Below are 18,448 nucleotides of genomic sequence, written 5' to 3'. Positions count from 1 at the left end.
TGGAGTCTACAAGCAAATGCAAAGCACAAGCAACAGGAGCTCTAAGTTGTGCCCTGAGAAACTTTAAAATGTAAAGCTGTCTGTGCTCTAACTCACAGGATCATGCTTGTCCATATTTTCCTTTAGTAGACTCCAAAGAAAACATTTAGAAAGATAGCCTCAAACTCATAAATATGGGTTAATAAATAAAACAAATCTGTATGGAAATATTGATATCCAAGTCCAGATACATAGGTATATAAAGCAAGAGACCATTGAGGGGTGCCAGGAAGACCCCAAAGGTTCTCCAACCACTTATCAGGATGCCCGAAGTCCTACCATTAATTATTTTTCCTTTGACTAGAAGAATTTTGCTACTCTGTGACAGCTTTGATAGGAAAGAACAAGACACAGATGGAGTAGAATAGGCAGGGGAGACCATGCGGAGGAGCATGGGACTGGGTTGAATGATGTGAAGATGGTGATAACAAAACCCTGGTCTAAAATAAAGGGCAATAGTGGACAACTGATTAATAAATTATAATATTCTTCTTGAACACCTACTCCTTTATGATATTATATCAGACACTCTGAAAGACACAGAAATATATGAGGCAGAGTTGCTGTCTTCATCAAGTCTGTAGTCTGGGGTTTGGTCTTTGTTATGGAGCCAGAGAATGCATGGCTAGTTTGAGCTAGAAATAGGAGTGTGGTCTGTTACTCATCCTCAGCAAGTCTGTATGAGGCTCCAGGGAGACCCAGGTCAGGCAAATGAAGGGTATTACGGGACCAGAGGGAACAAGGTCTAGAGAAGAGAAAACAAGGATGAAAGGAACAATGAACTGATACAGCCATTCTCTTGGTAAACACTTTTACCCTGGAGCATGAGAAGAGATCACAGGCCTTGATGCTTGGAGAATTTTATGTCCTTCCACCAAATAAAAAGAAACATAAATTGAATTTCATATAATTATTTTGATACATGGCTTTGTTACAAAAGCTTTTGGTTTTGAGGTCTTTCTTTTTCAGTTTTAAACACTTACCATCAAACTTCGCAAGTCTGCTAATATCTGCTCCAAGTTCTGAGGTAACTGAGAGCGCGTGGCGCACTTTAAGGTTTGTTTCCCTGTGAAATTAATTGACATGACATGAACTTTTAAATGAAACAGCCCAACAGTATCTTACACAAAGCAATCAGGGGCATTTCTGCAATTTTAGCACATGCAAAATCCAACACAAGAGATTCAAGAAACTCCCTCTGAATGTCATTCACACCTCCCACACTATCTCGGGAAAGTGGACACATCTTTGCAGACTCCTAAGAGTTAGCATTTCATCCACGGCACATCTCTGTAACAACAGTGATCTGTTTGGCTATTTAGAAAAACAGAGGATGTATTAATAACAAGTATGGTTGCATTTGAACATTCTTAGACATCATGCATGAGTTACAAAACACATTAGGAATGGGAACACAGATGCCAGTTAAAGGAGGTCAGTATCACTCCAGAATCTGGTATCTATGCAGAAGTTTTACTAGTAAATTTCACAGTAGCTGAAATTCAAATGGGAAAAGGAATACAGCTTTCTTTTTCTTGAAGAATCAAGCCAAGAATCCCATACATCTAGAATCATAAAACTAGACAGGGACTAGGTAGATCACAAGGAGCTGGTCATCTTCTTCCAAACAAGACCATGTATACACTGGTGATGGCAGTCTGGTATTCATGAGATGACCAGCAGTGAAGGGTCTATGGCCATCACTCAAGTCTCCTGTTTAAGGAGTTTGTCATGTCAGTTTCCTCACTGAGTTCAACCAAATTCTCTTCTACCATAGCTTAAGAGCATCTGTCAGAGTTCAGTCTTTATGGAAATGTTTAGTAGTGGGTTCAGTAGTAGTGGGTCAACAAATATCAACTGAATACATACCACAGTCACCCATGAAACTCAGTGCAGCCCTGAAGGTTACTGTCCTCTTGAGGAAAACAAGTGGTAGGTAAAAAAGCAAAAATCACCTTTTGGAAGTGCATGCCAAACCATGAAAAACTGAATTTAGAGAACTGAGCAGATACCTACGACTTCATTTAATCTAAACTCCATGATTAAGTTTCACAATGATATTATGGCAATAAGAACTGAATCCAAGGAATGCCCATTAGTCAAACAGCTTTCTGCAGAAAACATTAAGCTGAATGTATAATTGAAATAACTTTATTCAAAAGTCATTTAGATCTTATGGATCTAAATCTACAAATTCTAGGAGGCAGAGATGAGTATAGACAGTCAAAAATAACTTCATAATTGAGGCAGAAACTGAGTTGGGCTTGATGGAAAAGAGTGAGACAGTGGTGTTGAGATTAAAGGACAAATGTTTGCCCTGTAAATGACTTTCCAAATAATTTAAACAATCACACCAACTGGACCAGATAGCTCTCATTCCTCAGCCTCCTCTATTCCACATTCCTCCATTCCACATATGCTGTCACTCATCTAAGTTCATCATCATGTTAATTTATTTCCTCAGGATTCTAATATCTCACTTCCATATTCAGATGTGGAAACTAAAAAGGAAGAATAATCACACACAGGCCTCACTGATAAATTTTTTTTTCCAAAACTCCTGATTTTTTTCTCAAATAATATTTTTTAATCTGTAAAAAAACCCACAAATGACAATATAAAATAACACATGCATAAAAGATCTGAATAGACACTTCAATAAAGAAGAAATACAGTGATAAATTTAAAAAAATTTCACTATCATTTCTCACAAGGGAAATGCAAATTAAAACCATAATGAGATACTACTACATGCCTACTATCTAAAAAATACTACTACTACATGCCTACTATCTGAACTATCTGAAATTAAAAAGATCGATCATACCAGGATAGAGTCACTGAAAATCTCATATACTAATAGTGACATCTAAAACGGTACAGTCACTTTGGTCAATATCTTGATAAATTTCAAAATGATTTTCAATATAAGAAACAATACAGAAAGATCCTTTTTACCTTTTAGTCAACTTCTCCTATGGTACCATCTCACAAAACTGTATCACAATATCACAACCAGGATGCTGACATTAACAGTCAAGATATGGAACACTTCAATCAACACAAGGATTCCTCTGGGCTCCATTTATGGACATACTACCTTCTCTGCCTCCTCCAACCCATCTTAAACTCCTGGCAATCCCTAATCTGTTATCCATTTCTCTAATTTTATAGAAATGTTACATAAATAATACAGTATGTGACCTTCTGATATTTACTTTTTTCATTCAATATGATTCTGTGAAGATTCATTCAGGTTATTGCATATATCAAGAGATAGTTCATTCCTCTTTATTGCTCAGTAATATTCCACAATATGGATATACTACAGTTTGTGCAACCACTTGCCTGATGATGGACATATAAGTTGTTTCCATTTGGAGATATTAAAAATAAAGCTGCCCTAAATGTTTGTATACAAATTTTTGTGTAAGGGTAAGTCATTTCTCTGGGATAAATGCCAGGTAATGAAACTGCTGGATTATACAGGAGCTACATGTTTAGCTTTTTAAGAAACTGTCACACTGTTTTCCAGAGTGATTGTAGCATTTATATTCTCATCAGCAATGTGTGAGTGATTTGGTTTCTCAACATTCTTGCCAGCATTTGGAGTTCTCACTAGTTTTTACTTTGGTTATTCTGATAGGATAAGTGGGAAGTGATACATCATTGTTGTTTTAATATCCCAATGGCTAAAGTTGTTGAGCATCTTCTCATGTACTTATTTGCCATCTGTAAGTTATCTTTGGTGAGCTGTCCTTTAATATCATTTGCCAATTTTCTAATTGGATTATTTTCACTGTGGAGTTTTTAATATTTTTCATATATTCAATATATGAGTCCTTTGTCAGATATATAGGTTGCAAGTATTTTCTCCTAGTCTGTAACTTTTATTTTCATACTCTTAACAGTCTTTTGCACAGAAAAAAAAATTAACATGACCAAGTCCAGTCTGTCAAATGTTCCTTTTGTGCATTATGCTTTTTGGATCAAATCTAAGAGCTCTTTGACTAGCCTTAAATCTTCAAGACTATCTACTATGTTTTTTCTAAAGGTTTTATAGTTTTATGTTTTATATTTGAATTGTTTCCTTAACAATTACAGGACTACTCAAACTATTTCATACTGGATGAGTTTTGACTGTTTTTCAATCAAGTAGTCCATTTACTCTAGGTTGTTAATGTGTATAGAGTTATACATAGTATCTCCATATCTTTTTGATGACTTCAGGATCTATTATAATACTCCCTGGTTCATTCATGATATTGTTAACTTGTATCTTTTTTTTTTTTCCTTTCCCAGTCTTAAAATTTGTCTATTTTACTGATGTTTTCAAAGAACTAACTCTTTGTTTCTTTCTCTACATTCTTTTTCTATTTTCAAATTCATTGATTCTTTTTTTCTCTTTGCTCCTTCCTTCTACTTGTTTTGGTTTATTTTGCTATTTTCTAGGCTATGAATGGAAGATGTGATAATTGGTTTGAGGCTTTTTTCCTCTTTTCAAGTGTATACACGTATAGCTACAAATTTTCCTCTTAGCACTATTTTAGCTTCTGTCAAACCAAGGGTAGGATCACATAGGCTGATCTCTATTTGGATACCTCAGTACAGCAATGATTTAGAAGGCAGTGGTTAAAACCACGGGTTCTTTTGTCAGACTGCCAGGTATGAGTACTGGTTTCATTCGTTAGAAGTTTGGGACAAATTCTTTAGTCTCTCCAAGCTTTCGTTTCCTTGCCTATACAATAGGGCTTATAGCACCTATGTCAGGATTAAATGATAGAATCTATCTCAAGCACATGCTTTAAAATATAAGTGTTCAATATATGTTTTTATGTCAGACTAACTGAAGCCATTGAAACAAAATTACTATATGGTCTATAACTAAATTCCAAAATAGCGTCTCTGACAGAACTGCATTCTACTTCATTGCTCTCTTCTCTCTCTACATCCTCACTTGACCCAGTTCCAAAAGTTGCCTTATAAAGTAACACCAGTTCTTTCTTCAAGCGATCTTGCCATTCCTCTCATTTTCCTTAGAAAAGCACTTGAAATTAAAAACAAATAAACAAAGAGACCCTTCCAGAGAATCTCAGTGAAGAATCCCTATGTAAACTATATATTACTCACATATATAGTTAGCTCATTGTTTCTGAAATAAATTCAAGAAAAAAGACAGTTTTCACAAGATCTGCAAAGTAACTAGCAAATGGACTAAACGAGATTTCCCTGATGGTCCAGTGGCTAAGACTTCACCTTCCAATGCAGGGGATGCAGATTCAATCCCTGGTCAGGGGCTAAGATCCCACGTGCCTCACAGCCAAAACACCAACACATAAAACAGAAGAAGTATTGTAACAAATTCAGTAAAAACTTTGAAAATGGTCCACATCAAAAAAAAAAAAATTCTTAATGGACTTTGCAATTTAACAGTCTTATTTCTTCCAAGAATATAAAATGAAGGGTTTTTTAGATTTCTTTGATTGAGGTATAGTTGATTTACAATGTTTCAGGTGTACAGCAAAGTCATTCAATATACACATATATTCTTTTTCAGATTCTTTTCCATTAAAGGTTATTATATTTAATATAGTTCCCTGTATTATACAATAGATTCCTGCTATTTATCTGTTTTATATATAACAGTGTATGTACCTGTTAATCTCAAATCCCTAATTTACCCCTTTGGTAATCATAATATATGTTTTGAACTAAATTCCTTTGTATCAATTTAGATTCCACATTTAAGTGATATATGACATTTGTCTTTCTCTGAGTTACTTCACTCAGTATGATAATCTCGAGGTCCATCCGTGTTGCTGCAAATGGCATTATTTCATTCTTTTTAATGATTAATATTCCATGGTATGCATACACACATACACACACACATTGCATCTAAGATTAAGGTTTAAGATTTAAGTTAGGTCTTGTTTCTAAAGCTATTGCTCTTAAATAAATTGAAAACCAATCTAAACAATTATTTGAATTGTAATAACTTACCCATCAAGCTCAGCAGTTTCAATATAACAGAGACCATGTGGCTCACTACTTGACAGGAGAAGGAGATCAGCCTATTTTGAAAAACCATGATTAAGAATATTTGAGGGGGGAAGATTGGTTGAATGCTTTCAACACTATATCACCCATCCATTACTAATGAGTCAGCAGAGCCTTAGAAAAAAAGTGAGACATGAAGTCTTGCTCCACCTCTCTGACATATGCCCTGAATCAAAACCACCTTCCTTGTTCCTGCTTTGCACTCTCTTGGCCATCCGAACATAAGCAAGGGCAGGATATAGCATATAAATTAACAATCACTTTATTTTTTAATAGAAATGTATAAAGTTTTTATATATTCCTATATAAAATTTATATCTTTTATAGAAATACATAAAATTCCATTTTCTTGCTTTGACAATTGTGCATGGAAAATATAAAATGTTCTCCAATAAGTAAGATAATTGGAAATACTTATATGCACACACTTTAATTCTTCAGTTATCAGTTAAGAGCAGAGGGCAGGCAAAGAAATGGGGAAAGACAAAAGTGAAGGAGCAGGAGAAAGTTGAAAACAATAGAAAAAAATAAGAGGCAAGAAAAGAGAAAAGGATTAAAGGAAAAACAAACTTGAAAAGATAAACAGGATGACAGGAAGGTTCAAGAGGGAGGGGACATATGTGTACCTATGGCTAATTCATGTTGATGTATGGCAGAAATCAAACCAATACTATAAAGCAACCATCCTTCAGTTAAAAATAAATAATTTTTTTAAAAAAGACAAACAAAAAAAGAAAAAGATGGTGGTGTATAAGAAAAGGGAAAGAGAAGAAAAGCAGAAATTAAGCGAGAAGGCTGGATAGAATAGAAAACACGGTAAAAACAGAAAACATTCAGAGACGAGGCGCTGGTCTAGGACAGAGATAAATTATTCTCTTGGTGCTTTGGAAATGACTGAGCATGATTCAGTTTTAGAATTCTGGTAGCTTTCTACATTAGGAAATTGTTTATTTGAAATTTCAAAATTAATTTAAAATAAAGGTTTTTATGAAATTCTTAAGAATTTGAATATCTACAAAGAAGTGACTAAAATTATAGCAATTTATTTTGACATATTAGCCTAATAATTTTTTACCTCTAAATGTATGACTGGCATTCCAAAACTGTCCATTTTTCTTACCTTTGGTTTTTAAATATTAGAAATATCCCATTATCAAAGCCTGGAGGTTAAATTCAGAATCAAACTACTCATTTCATTCTCTCAAGTGTTTAAATTTTCAACTCAAAAATAGGCCAGGTTTAGCTGCATGTATGGGGGAATAGTTTTGTCTAAGTCATAACAAAACAGAAAAACAACTCAGTGACAAACCCCTAACAAAATAAACAGGTTTGTACTATTAAGGCTCTTCAACTCTGGATGAAAAAGTCACAGACATCTGTCAAGGCAGAAATTATTTACTTTCTGACTTCTCACAACATGACCAAAGCAAACTCACTCTGAAGAGGACATGTGAAGAGTATATGCCAGTTATAAGCCAACATTTTTAAAGTGAAAAAGTGTTATGAAAATGTACCTTGATTTTATTTCTCACATTTACAATGAATAAAGGCATAAGGCACAACAGCAGTAGAGCTTCACACTCTTTGGCCTATGGTTCTCCTCCCTGACTTTAACAGGATCACTTTAAACAAAAGCCAGAATTCTCTAATTGCTACCATCTGTGACTGAAAAATAGTTATGAAGTTTAGAGAAAGATAACCATTTGTACCTACGGTTGCTTTTCTTCAAAATTCTGCCTAGTAAGAACTATCCAATGTTACTGCGTAATTTTGAGCTCAGCTGCCTTAACACATATTTTTAGTAAATAAGGAGAGGGACTGTTGGCCACAGTTGGCTCAGAACATGTGACTGAGGCACCACTGCCACCTGGTGACTGGATTCTCTCCTGAGCAGTGACTCAACCTCCCAGAGGCAGAAAGTGTCAACCTCACAGGTTCTGGGCTAACTCTTACTGCTCTCTCTATACCTTGGGAAGCTGGGACTTCTATCTTCCCTTCATCTACCTTCCCTGCCTCCTCCTGTCACCTCCATTGTCAACTTTTTCTATGTCCTCTGAACCTTCCTCCTGTTTCCCCACTGCCTAATCCCTGCCCTGCCTCCCCTCACTCTTCCTCTGATCTCCCAGCCCAACTGCTGAGTTTGGTATTTCCTTTTGCTAACTTCTCTCTTCAAGTGTTGTTCATTCATTGTAGCTGAAGAGGGTATGTGAACGAGCAGTGGCCAGCTAAGTCGCCATCATGCCGCCCTGCTTGCACACACACTCGGCGGTCCTTTTGGGAAGGACAGGCAGGAGAGCTGCAGGAACAGCCTTGTTAGTACTGGATTGCCCTCTGCTCTTTGGAGCAGGGAGTGGGGCAACACAAGCCCCAACATTCTGTCAGTTTCAGGTCAGTCTTCCTTAAGCTGATCCCTTCAATATCTCTCAGGGACCCAGTTCCTAGTCGATCCAGAAACTTGTGTTTGAATTGGAGGTGTTTATAATACCAATAGCCAAAATTTGGTGAGTTCTTACTATGTGTCTGGCACTATTCTATATAGCCTAGCCTTAATGCAGTATTTTATTTAACTCAAAGATATCCTAAATGTATATCTTGTTGCTATCTCTACTTTACAGATGAGTAAAGCGAGGCCCAAAGAGGTTCAGGTACTTGTTTGAGGCCACAAAGGAGGGCAGTAGGGTGTGAATCTAGGCAATTCAAGGCCTATACTGCCAGGAGTACTAAATTGAGTGAAAACTTCTTTCCTTCAAGGATTTTATAGTTTAGTAAAGACAGAACATGATAAGGGTTCTAAGTATCTTATTAACAAAGTGCTATGGGAGGAATGCAAGTGAGAAAGGGGTGTATCTGACTGGTAGCTAAGGAAGGGCTTCATGGAAGATCCCAGATGGAATGGAGGGCAGCTCCCTGCAGGCAGAGGTGTTAGCAGGAATGAAGTACAATAACAGAAAGTGTGATTACTGGTACTCACAGTGGGACCAGGCAGCAGTTAATTCCAACCATACCCATCTTCCTTAGACTCTTATTTGTACTGGGTTGGCCAAAAAGTTAGTTTAGGTTTCCAAGTGACGTTATGGAAAAGCTTGAACAAACTTTTTGGCCAACCCAATACTTTCTTCTGTCAATTCTTCGTTCCTTTTCCCCGTGCCCTCCCAGGAAAGACTCAACTATCTCTCTTAAGAATTGGGGATTATTTTTAACACAGTGTCTCTTCACCCACCTTCCAAAGGTAATGAAAAGCCCAAGCAGCAGCTTCACGGAGACCTGAAACAAATATACCAGCCAGAGGACTTTTGAAAAGAATCTGCAGAACATCTGTAAGTTCTAAGAGCCAATGGCACTAGACTCCTAGATTTATTAGGCATAATTAATGTTTGTTGAATTAAAGAGCCAATGAAGCTAAACCTCAAGCAATCATATAACATCTAAAAGCTGTGCAGCTAAGGGCTAACAAAACATTCACATAATTGTATCACTTTATTCTCTCAACAGTCTCATTGGGGGATAATGTTGTCCTACTGTGTGGATAAGAAACCTGGGAAGGTCATTTCCAGCCTGACAAGCACTAGATGAACTAAATTAACTCACGTAATGCCCGTAGCAAGTCATGGTGGAAGCTTTATCATGGAACCCAGGGCTCTAAGAGCTTTAAAGCCATACCCATGACCATATGGAGCTTAAAGGGCAAAGCTAGAACTAGAACTCAGAACTCTGATCCTAAAATGCATACTCTTTCTTCTGGTTGGCTACAGAACGACTGGAATACAACTATAAATAACAAACAGCATTTTGCTTTGCTAGTGTTCAAAAATCAAAACTACAGTGGTGAAAGAATATTGGGATTTGATTCATAACCAAATTGAAAAATGAATTTGTAGAATTAACTGAAACATATTTGGATATCCCTTCATTTTTTAAAGCCATTCTCAAACATGGATTTCTTTTTATCATCTACAAAATTATCTCTTCTTTTATTCTTTTATAATCCAAAAATAAAAATCCAAAATGGCTCATGTGGTATGAATAACTTATGGAAAAATATGTTGATATGGACAAAAATCAGAATGAAGTCATAAAAATGAAAATGTGCAAGACGATAGTTAATATTTCTCTTTAAAATTTAAGTTTCAGATCCATTGTTCAGATCCAAATGTTCAAATGCATGTTGAACATATCACATTTTTTTAAAGAGGAAGATTTATTTCAGCCATTAGAGTAAAACAAGTAACTCTGAAGTTATAAAAGTTAAAATAACTGAAAAGGCAATTCAACCACAAAATGGCCCCCCAAAAGGATATCCTTTAAAAGATACTGAAAAAACACTGGATGAGATGCCCCGATGATGGGTCCAGAGAGAGACAAAGCCTGTCCGTGATCAGGACTGGAGTTTAGGTCAAACTAGTCCTTTCATTTCTTAAGGTGAAATTTTCAGTTTCTGTAGCAGAAGAATGCCTTTGTTCTAAAGCAAAAATTTACTGTTACACAAAGGCCATTTTGTGCAGGGGATGGAAGGGGAGCTTTTTCCAAATAAGCTAAACGACTAAATTCATGTGAAATTCAAATATGCTCATGTCCAGGAAAAGGTTTATTTCTACCACCAGATAAGAAGAGCAAAACAGGAAAATAGCACTGTGGTCAATTAGAGGAGGAAGGTAGGCATGGTTTCCAGGGACCAGGGTCTACCAGTATCGGGAACTACTCTGCAGTGTGGTTTTCTCACACTGTTTACTTGGTTCATCTAACACAAGTCAGTCTCATTGTGATAACTGAATTATGCTCTCCATTTTTTCTTGGCCCTAAAATAAAAATAGGAGCTCTGGAAATTCAGTCCAGAAGTGTTTTAGATTTTTTAAGGTAAAGGGCAGTAAGGATTCCTTATCTGGAAAACAGAGGTGAGTAACTCTTAACAGGCCAGCTAACTGGTCATCTCAGACAAGCTCCTTTCCTTGCTTAAAGTGACTTAACTTAGAAATTCTAAGTTTGACAGTTAGAGGCTATGCATTAGAACTGGGAGCAGCACTTCTAGCATCCAAGCCTAGAAGCTCTGACTCTGGAAGCCCAGGCTCAAGGTAATTAGGACAGGTCTTCTAATGGAGGCAGGAGCTGCATATGGTAGTAAAGAGTGGGGTTAAAACCCAGATGGAGTTTAACTCCTAACCCTCCTATTTACAAGCTATCTGATGGCACTGTACCTCTACTTTCTTATCTGCAAAATGGGAACAATAATAGTACATAACCTGCTGTTATTGGGCTAATGTGAGGATTAAATGATTTAAGCTGTATAAAGAGCTTGTAATATTATCTGATATGTGGCATGTAGTCAATAAAGGCTAGCTATGATTTTTCATGATCATGATCTGGTTTCCCAGGCTCTACCTCAGTGCAGTAACTCAGAAGTGAGTCTCTTTTAGAGACCTGTGATTGTTGCTCGCCACATGTAAGCTCTCTGATAGCCTCTAAGAGCTGATGCCAGGGAGTAGGAAGGTATATTAGCACTTCTAAGCGATTATAGAAGTTCACCCATAGAAACATTTATTTGTTCCTGAAAACAGCTTCATAGGTGCTGAGTAGCTGCACATGGAAAACTTTTGAACAAAGTGACCTAATCAAGAGGCACTGAAACGTTCTGGCATTTGGAGGACCCCCTCTCTTATCCAAAGACTAAAGCAACAGAGCTATAATGGTAGGAGTCAGACAGACATGACTGGAAATTAGAAAAATATCATCTGCTACTGACCAAGCAGTTGCAGACCAGGCTTTAGGTCTGTGGCCTGAGTGGGCTTGCTAATACTTCGCTCCAGATAGACAGATTATCCAGCCATAGATGAAGCTCTCTGGAAGATCGAAACTACCCAGACCCTCCCATAACCCCCATCATGGGGATTTACTCCTATAAAATGAATGCTGTGACCAAGCAGGGCAGAGTGTTCTCTCTGTACACAGACAGAGCCTGAAGAGAAAGGGAAGGAAGGAGGTGCCAGGTCATGCACACCTGTTACTGCCCCACACTTGACAATCAGAGAAGTCACTCCTGGGAAAGAGGGGAGCAAGCAAGGGGGTGCAAGATGGTCAGTGTTATTTTGTTGCTGTCCCTCCAAGTGAAAGCAAGAACAACAGGACCTAGGGAAGGGTTGGGAATAATTAAGGATTTCCGCCCCATCATATGACCACAATGAAAAGGCTACATCTGCACTGTCCAATAAGGAAGCCACAAGTCACACGTGGCTATTTAAATCTAAATTAATTAAAATTAAATAGAATTTAACTTTCAGTTCCTCAGTTGCATAACCACATTACCAGGATTCCATATCCACAAGGTGCTTCTGACTGTTCTATATTTGGACAGCACATAGAACATCTTCTTCACTGCAGAAAGTTCTACTGGACAGTGCTGAGACACATGGATCACTGACTTCATGGGAACTCATCTAAATGTGGATTCATTTTAAACCAATGCTAATGATGTGTTTGTGGAACTGGTTTCCTGCCATGTGATGCCTGCACTTATACTTGACTCCATGCTTTATTCCACAGAAAGGTTTGCAATAACAAGCAGCGTGTATACTATAACACAGAAAATACAACTAAACTAAAAACAAAGACCAAGGAAAGTGCAAGATAGAATAGTAAGGCTTTAGAAGGCAAGTTGGAGCACAGATACAATATGGGGTCAGAGAAATAAGCACTTTTCTACTTAAAGTGTGAATTTTTTTTTCCTTTTTTTGACTTCTAAAGAACAGAAATTTATCTCTGATAGTTTCAGAGGCTGGGAATTCCAAGATCAAGACACTCACTAGAGGATGTCCTCATCCAGTGATAGCCATCTTCTTTCTGTGTCCCCATGTAGCAGAAAGGGTGAGGGGATTCTCCATTGTCTCGTCTCTAAGTGTGCTAATCCTACTTTTTTTACTTTATTTATTTTTAATTGAAGAAGAATTGCTTTACAGTATTGTGTTGGTTTTTGCCAAACAACATGAATCAGCCATAGGTACAGATGTGTGCCCTCCCTCTTGAAACTGCCCCCCACCTCCCTCCTCATCCCACCCCTCTAGGTTGTTACAGAGCCCCTGTTTGACTTCCCTGAGTCATACAGCAAATTCCCGTGAACTTTTTTTGAATGTCCTATTCACTGACTAGTTGCCTTAGCATGGGTTGCTCTCGAGAATCACTATACACAGAAAATGACTTAATGAAAGAAAACTGCTTCTGAAAGTGACTATTTAAGAGTCTCAACTGAGTTGTTCTTATAAATAGATCTTGGGGCTGTTTATTTTATCCTGTGGGAAAATGTCTCAGATTTAATGAAGAACATAACTTGATAAATAAAATGATATTAACACAAAAATTTTCCTGACTAATCTAATATACATTTGACATAAAGACTATATAGAATTTTTAATCCTGTTCTGAATAGCTTTTATATTAGCCTTGCATTTAATATGATCTATAGTTAGTCACATATTTTAGTCTGAACTGATCCCTTGAATTTTATTAAGGGAACTGTAACCCAGGAATTTTGAAAACATAAATTATAGTGCATTTGAAAGAAAGTAAAACCTCAAAAATAGCATTTAGTGAGAACATTCAATCAACATTTTCTGATTGGAATTATTCAGGAGAGAGCATTCATTTTCCTCTTTCTCTAGCTAGTCTTTTCTCCTAAAATCCTGCAAATTAACAGCATTAATTCCATTGTTAGGGGACAGTATTCCAACTACGCAGGAATAAACTATTTTTAAAGTATTCTGGAGCATTTTAAAAGCTGTTATTTACATCAAATGATTTTAAATCTTTTTATCTATTAGTTTAAAAGACCCCAAAGAAAATAACAAGGTGACAATCACTCAGTCTTGTCTGAGTTATCATGTTATTGAAAGTAAGTAGTCAATATGTCCTTACAAGTATCTTAAAATTTTAATAATGCTTCTTGGTATTCTCTCCTTAGTTATGCTAAATTATTACAGATTTGCTGAATCTGCAAGTGTAAATAGTTTAGTACATATACTATTTTAACCTGAGATAAATTCTTTAAACAATACGAAATACTCACAGCAACAAATTGGTTATTTTCTAATTTAATGATGTCTCCCACTTTGACGTTCATCCATTTTTCATTCTGCAGTCTAAGAACAAAAACAAAATTAATTTTTTTTTTCAAGAATAGAGAAAAGAATCAAGAAAATGTATTCACAATACAGCATCAAGAAGCAAGTAAGACTTTTTTCCTAGAATGCTCAGTTCAAAGAGCCTTGCATAACAAAGTCGTTTACCTGAGTGATATGGGAACTAGAGAGAGGTCAAAAGAGGTCAAGTGATTTGCCCAAAGACCCAGTGAGTTAGTTATCTCTAGGGCTAGACTCAAAATGCCTAACCCTTGGTGTGTCCTCTTCCCACCACTCCATGGTGCCAGCTTTATACAGCAAATATTAACTCTTACTTGCAGAACATTCAAAAACAAAAAAGCTCAGGGGGAAGGAAAGGAATAAATTTAGTCATTAATATTCTTTTCAAACTCTATGTTAATATAAAAACATCACAGCTGTTGTCTCAGAAGTCTGTTTAACTGGAGGCAATATATGAAGGACACAGAGGAAAGGGAGAGTAGTCCAGGGCAACAGCTAGAATGCAAGAGGAAAAGAATAAAAATTCTGGAAAGGACAAGAGCAGCAATCAATGACAAAAAAAAAAAAAACTGAACAAGAAAGACCACCTACAAATCATCCACAGGACTATGGCCAAAGGACAGGCTTGGTGGCATTCTAACAGCTAGGATGAACAGCTCAGAAGTGAGAACATGGTCAAGATGTTACACTGTTTCCTTTGAGGTTCATGTATATAATGGAGTCCCAAGTCTACCTTCACCAAGTTCAAAGCGGTTTATGACAAAAAGCTGTTGTGTCCCGTTGGTCAGGCCCCTCTCAACAAGTTAGGCAGACAGCCCATCTGGAAACACCACCCATGAGTATCCATGATGCTCTTTCTGAAGTTCTCTGAAATGTAAACCAGCTTTGTATTCTGAGTTAGAAACCTTCATCACACCCCCTTCCCAGCAATTTCTTCTAGGAGAGAAGGCTGTGACAAGAAGGGCAGGTTTCCCAACAAGTTAAGGTGGGCAGGTTAATTTCATTGTTAAGTTTTTGAAAAACAACCTAATATACTTGTTTTATAGGCTGGAAAACAGTTTTAAATATTTATACAACTGTGAAATATGCCTCACACTATCAACCCTGCTGGGTCATTTGGCTTAAACACTCAAAGAATTTCTCTTTAATACAGCTCCAAGTACATGTTGTTCTGGAAAGTTTTCAATTTAAGCATTTTCATCTCTAGCCAGAATTCATTCATTTTTCCAATACCATACTTTTCTGTACTTTATCTAGGTTGATGACAATGAGAGAACCTAGGAAGGCTTTAAATCTCATTTTATTTCTTTTTACAGGTATGAATATATTATGTGTTGGTCTGTTTCTCCTGGGGTATCTACTTTCAGGCATTAGTGACATTTCTCAGGGAACAGTATCTCAGAAAAAATAAAACCAAGACAGAGACCATGTCTTTATTTATGGAAACTGCACTGCTACTGAATTTCCCTGAAGTCTCTACTGAAAGTTCCTCTGCATCAAGAAGATGCCAAGAAGACACTAAGTCTCATTTGCAAGCTCTTATTCCTCCTACCTGCATACTCTAAGCTCTAGGAAGGACCACATCCTACCTCATTAACCCAAATGGAAAAGTCAACCCAAGTTAAAAGGAAACTCTATAGGATCCCTTACACATTTCAAAATATACACTTGAGAGTTAAGTAAGGAGGGAAAGATGGCGGAGGAATAGGACGGGAAGACCACTTTCTCCCTCACAAATTCCTCAAAAGAACATTTCAACGCTGAGCAAACTCCACAAAACAACTTCTCTAGGCTGGCAGAGGACATCAGGCAACCAGAAAAGCAGACCATTGTCTTCAAAAACAGGTAGGAAAAAATATAAAAGACGAGAAAGGAGACAAAGGAGGTGGGGAGGGAGCTCCGTCCCGGGAAGGGAAGCCCGTCCCGGGAAGGGAATTTGAAGAAGAGAGGTTTCCAAACACCAGGAAACACTCTCCCTGCCGAGTCTGTGGCGAGCCTTGGAAACACAGAGGGCAACATAACAGGAAAGAAAAATAGATAAATAATTAAAACCAACAGATTACAAGCCCACCAGTAACTGCCCCAGCGGAAAAGCAGCACAGACGCCTGCATCCGTCATTGGGAAGTGGGGGCAGGGCAGGGACACGCGGGAGGCGCGGGCTGCAGTGCTTTGTAAGAATCGGGCAGGAATGCCCCACGTGCAACCAGAACGATCTAACTTGGGCTACCAACCAGACTGTGGGATAGCTACCACGCGAAAAGCTCGAACAGCCAGGACCGAGCACAGAACAAAGGACGGAATGGAAAAAGCCGGCTGCAGACCATCCCCCGCCAGGGACAGGCAGCCAGAGCCGTAAGGACCGGAAAGGGGCAATTACAGACCTGGAGAGACTTTACTTACGTAACTGCAAGCAGGCTCCTTTGCTAAGACTTCTGGGGTGCTGGACAGTCACAATCTGCCTCACGGGGTGCGCCAGCGGTCCACCCAGAAAGCTGAGCAGCAGCGGCAGAAAAGGTGACAAGCCGCGGCGATCGTGCTCGCCAAACTCCTGAGCTACTCCGACCCGGGAAGGGCACAAAGCGCAGTCCCAGCCAAATTTGTGCCTCTGAGGGCTGCCTGAGCGCCGAACCTGAGCGGCTTGGACTGGGGAAGTGCACGCAGCCTAGGGCCGGCCCCAGACGGTTCCCGGCTGAGCATCGTAGAGCCGGAGCGGTTTGTGCGCCGCGAGAAAGGACAGGTCAAGCGGGGCCGAGATACTGGGTGCACACGAAGATGCTATTTGTTCGCAGCATCCCCCCTCCCCACAGCGCAACTGAACTAGTGAGCCTAAAAAACCAGCAAACAGAAGAAGTTAAACAGAGGGAACCACCTTGGAAGTGATCCCACACGGCCCATAACATCAGAGAAGGGCCAGATATATTTTTGACTATTTTTAAAATCATTCCCTTTTTTTTTTTTTTTGCTTTTTTGTTTTTTGTTTTTCTTCTTTTTTTTCAAACTTTTTTTTAATTGTTAAGTCTTCTATTGCTCCTCTAATTTTTATTTCTATAACCTATTATTACTATTTTTTTTTAAAAAAGACTTTTTTTTTAAGGCAAACATATATAGTCTTTGGATGGTTGTTGGTGTGGTTTTTTTTTTAAATAATTTTTTTTTCTTTCTCCCTTTTTCCTTCTGCTTTTCTTTAATATTCTATCTTTGAAAATCCAACCTCTACTCTAGATTTTTAATCTTTGCTCTTAGGTTTTTGTTGTCAATTTTGTACATTTAAAAACTCAAACTTCACTACCCAAGTTTACCTGAGAGCAAGATTACTGGCTTGATCACTCTCTCCTCCTCTGGACTCTCCTTTTTCTCCACCAGGTGGCCTCTGTCTCTTTTCTCCCCCATCTCTTCTCTATCCAACTCTGTGAATCTCTGGGTGTTCCAGACGGTGGAGAACACCTAAGGAACTGGTTACTGGCAGGATTTGTCTCTCTCCTTCTCATTCCTCTCTCTTATCCTCCTGGTCACCTCTGTCTACTTCCTCCCTCTCCTCTGCCCCGTATAACTCTGTAAATACCTCTGAGCGGTCCAGATTATAGAGAGCACATAAGGAAGTGACTACTGGCTAGCTTGCTCTCTCCTCTTTTGATCTCACTGCATCTCATTCCAGTTACCTCTAACTACCCCCTCCATCTTCTCTTCTCCTTGTAACTCAGTGAACCTCTCTGAGTATCCCTCAATGTGGAGAAACTTTTCATCTTTAACCTAGACGTTTTATCATCAGTGCTGTATAGATGGGGAAGTCTAGAGGCTACTGTAAAAATAAAACTGAAAACCACACGCAGGAGGCTTAAATCCAAAGCCTGAAAACATTAGAGAACTCTTGAATTCAGGGAACATTAAGCAATAGGAGCTCATCAAATGCCTTCATACCTACACCGAAACCAAGCTCCACCCAAGGGCCAACAAGTTCCAAAACAAGACATACCACGCAAATTCTCCAGCAACACAGGAACACTCCCCTGAGCTTCAATATACAGGCAGCTCAAAATTATCCCAAAACCTTTGATGTCTCGTAACCCATTACTGGTCACTCCACTGCACTCCAGAGAGAAGAAACCCAGCTCCACCCACCAAAACTCCAACACAAGCCTCCCTAACCAGGAAACCTTGACAAGCCACTGATAGAACCCCACCCAAAGTGAGGAAGTTCCATAATAAAGAGAACTCCACAAATTAC

General features: G+C 38.3%; 1 protein-coding gene across 29 annotated transcripts in view; it reads right to left on the bottom strand.

Annotated features, from left to right (window-relative positions):
- Window positions 1–18,448, bottom strand: part of ATP8B4 (ATPase phospholipid transporting 8B4 (putative)) — a 295,865-nt gene that overhangs the window by 131,498 nt on the left and 145,919 nt on the right. For all 29 annotated transcript variants that reach the window (XM_060418006.1, XM_060418005.1, XM_060418019.1 and 26 more), the window contains 3 exons: window positions 14,150–14,222; window positions 6,043–6,113; window positions 1,023–1,105 (listed from right to left, as the gene is read on the bottom strand). In XM_060418006.1, coding sequence (XP_060273989.1) covers window positions 1,023–1,105; window positions 6,043–6,113; window positions 14,150–14,222 — 227 coding nt within the window. The remainder of the gene's footprint in view (window positions 1–1,022; window positions 1,106–6,042; window positions 6,114–14,149; window positions 14,223–18,448) is intronic.

The sequence above is a fragment of the Ovis aries genome, chromosome 7 (assembly GCF_016772045.2).
Source record: "Ovis aries strain OAR_USU_Benz2616 breed Rambouillet chromosome 7, ARS-UI_Ramb_v3.0, whole genome shotgun sequence".
NCBI classification, from domain to species: domain Eukaryota; kingdom Metazoa; phylum Chordata; class Mammalia; order Artiodactyla; family Bovidae; genus Ovis; species Ovis aries.
This window is presented reverse-complemented; position numbering and strand designations above follow the sequence as displayed.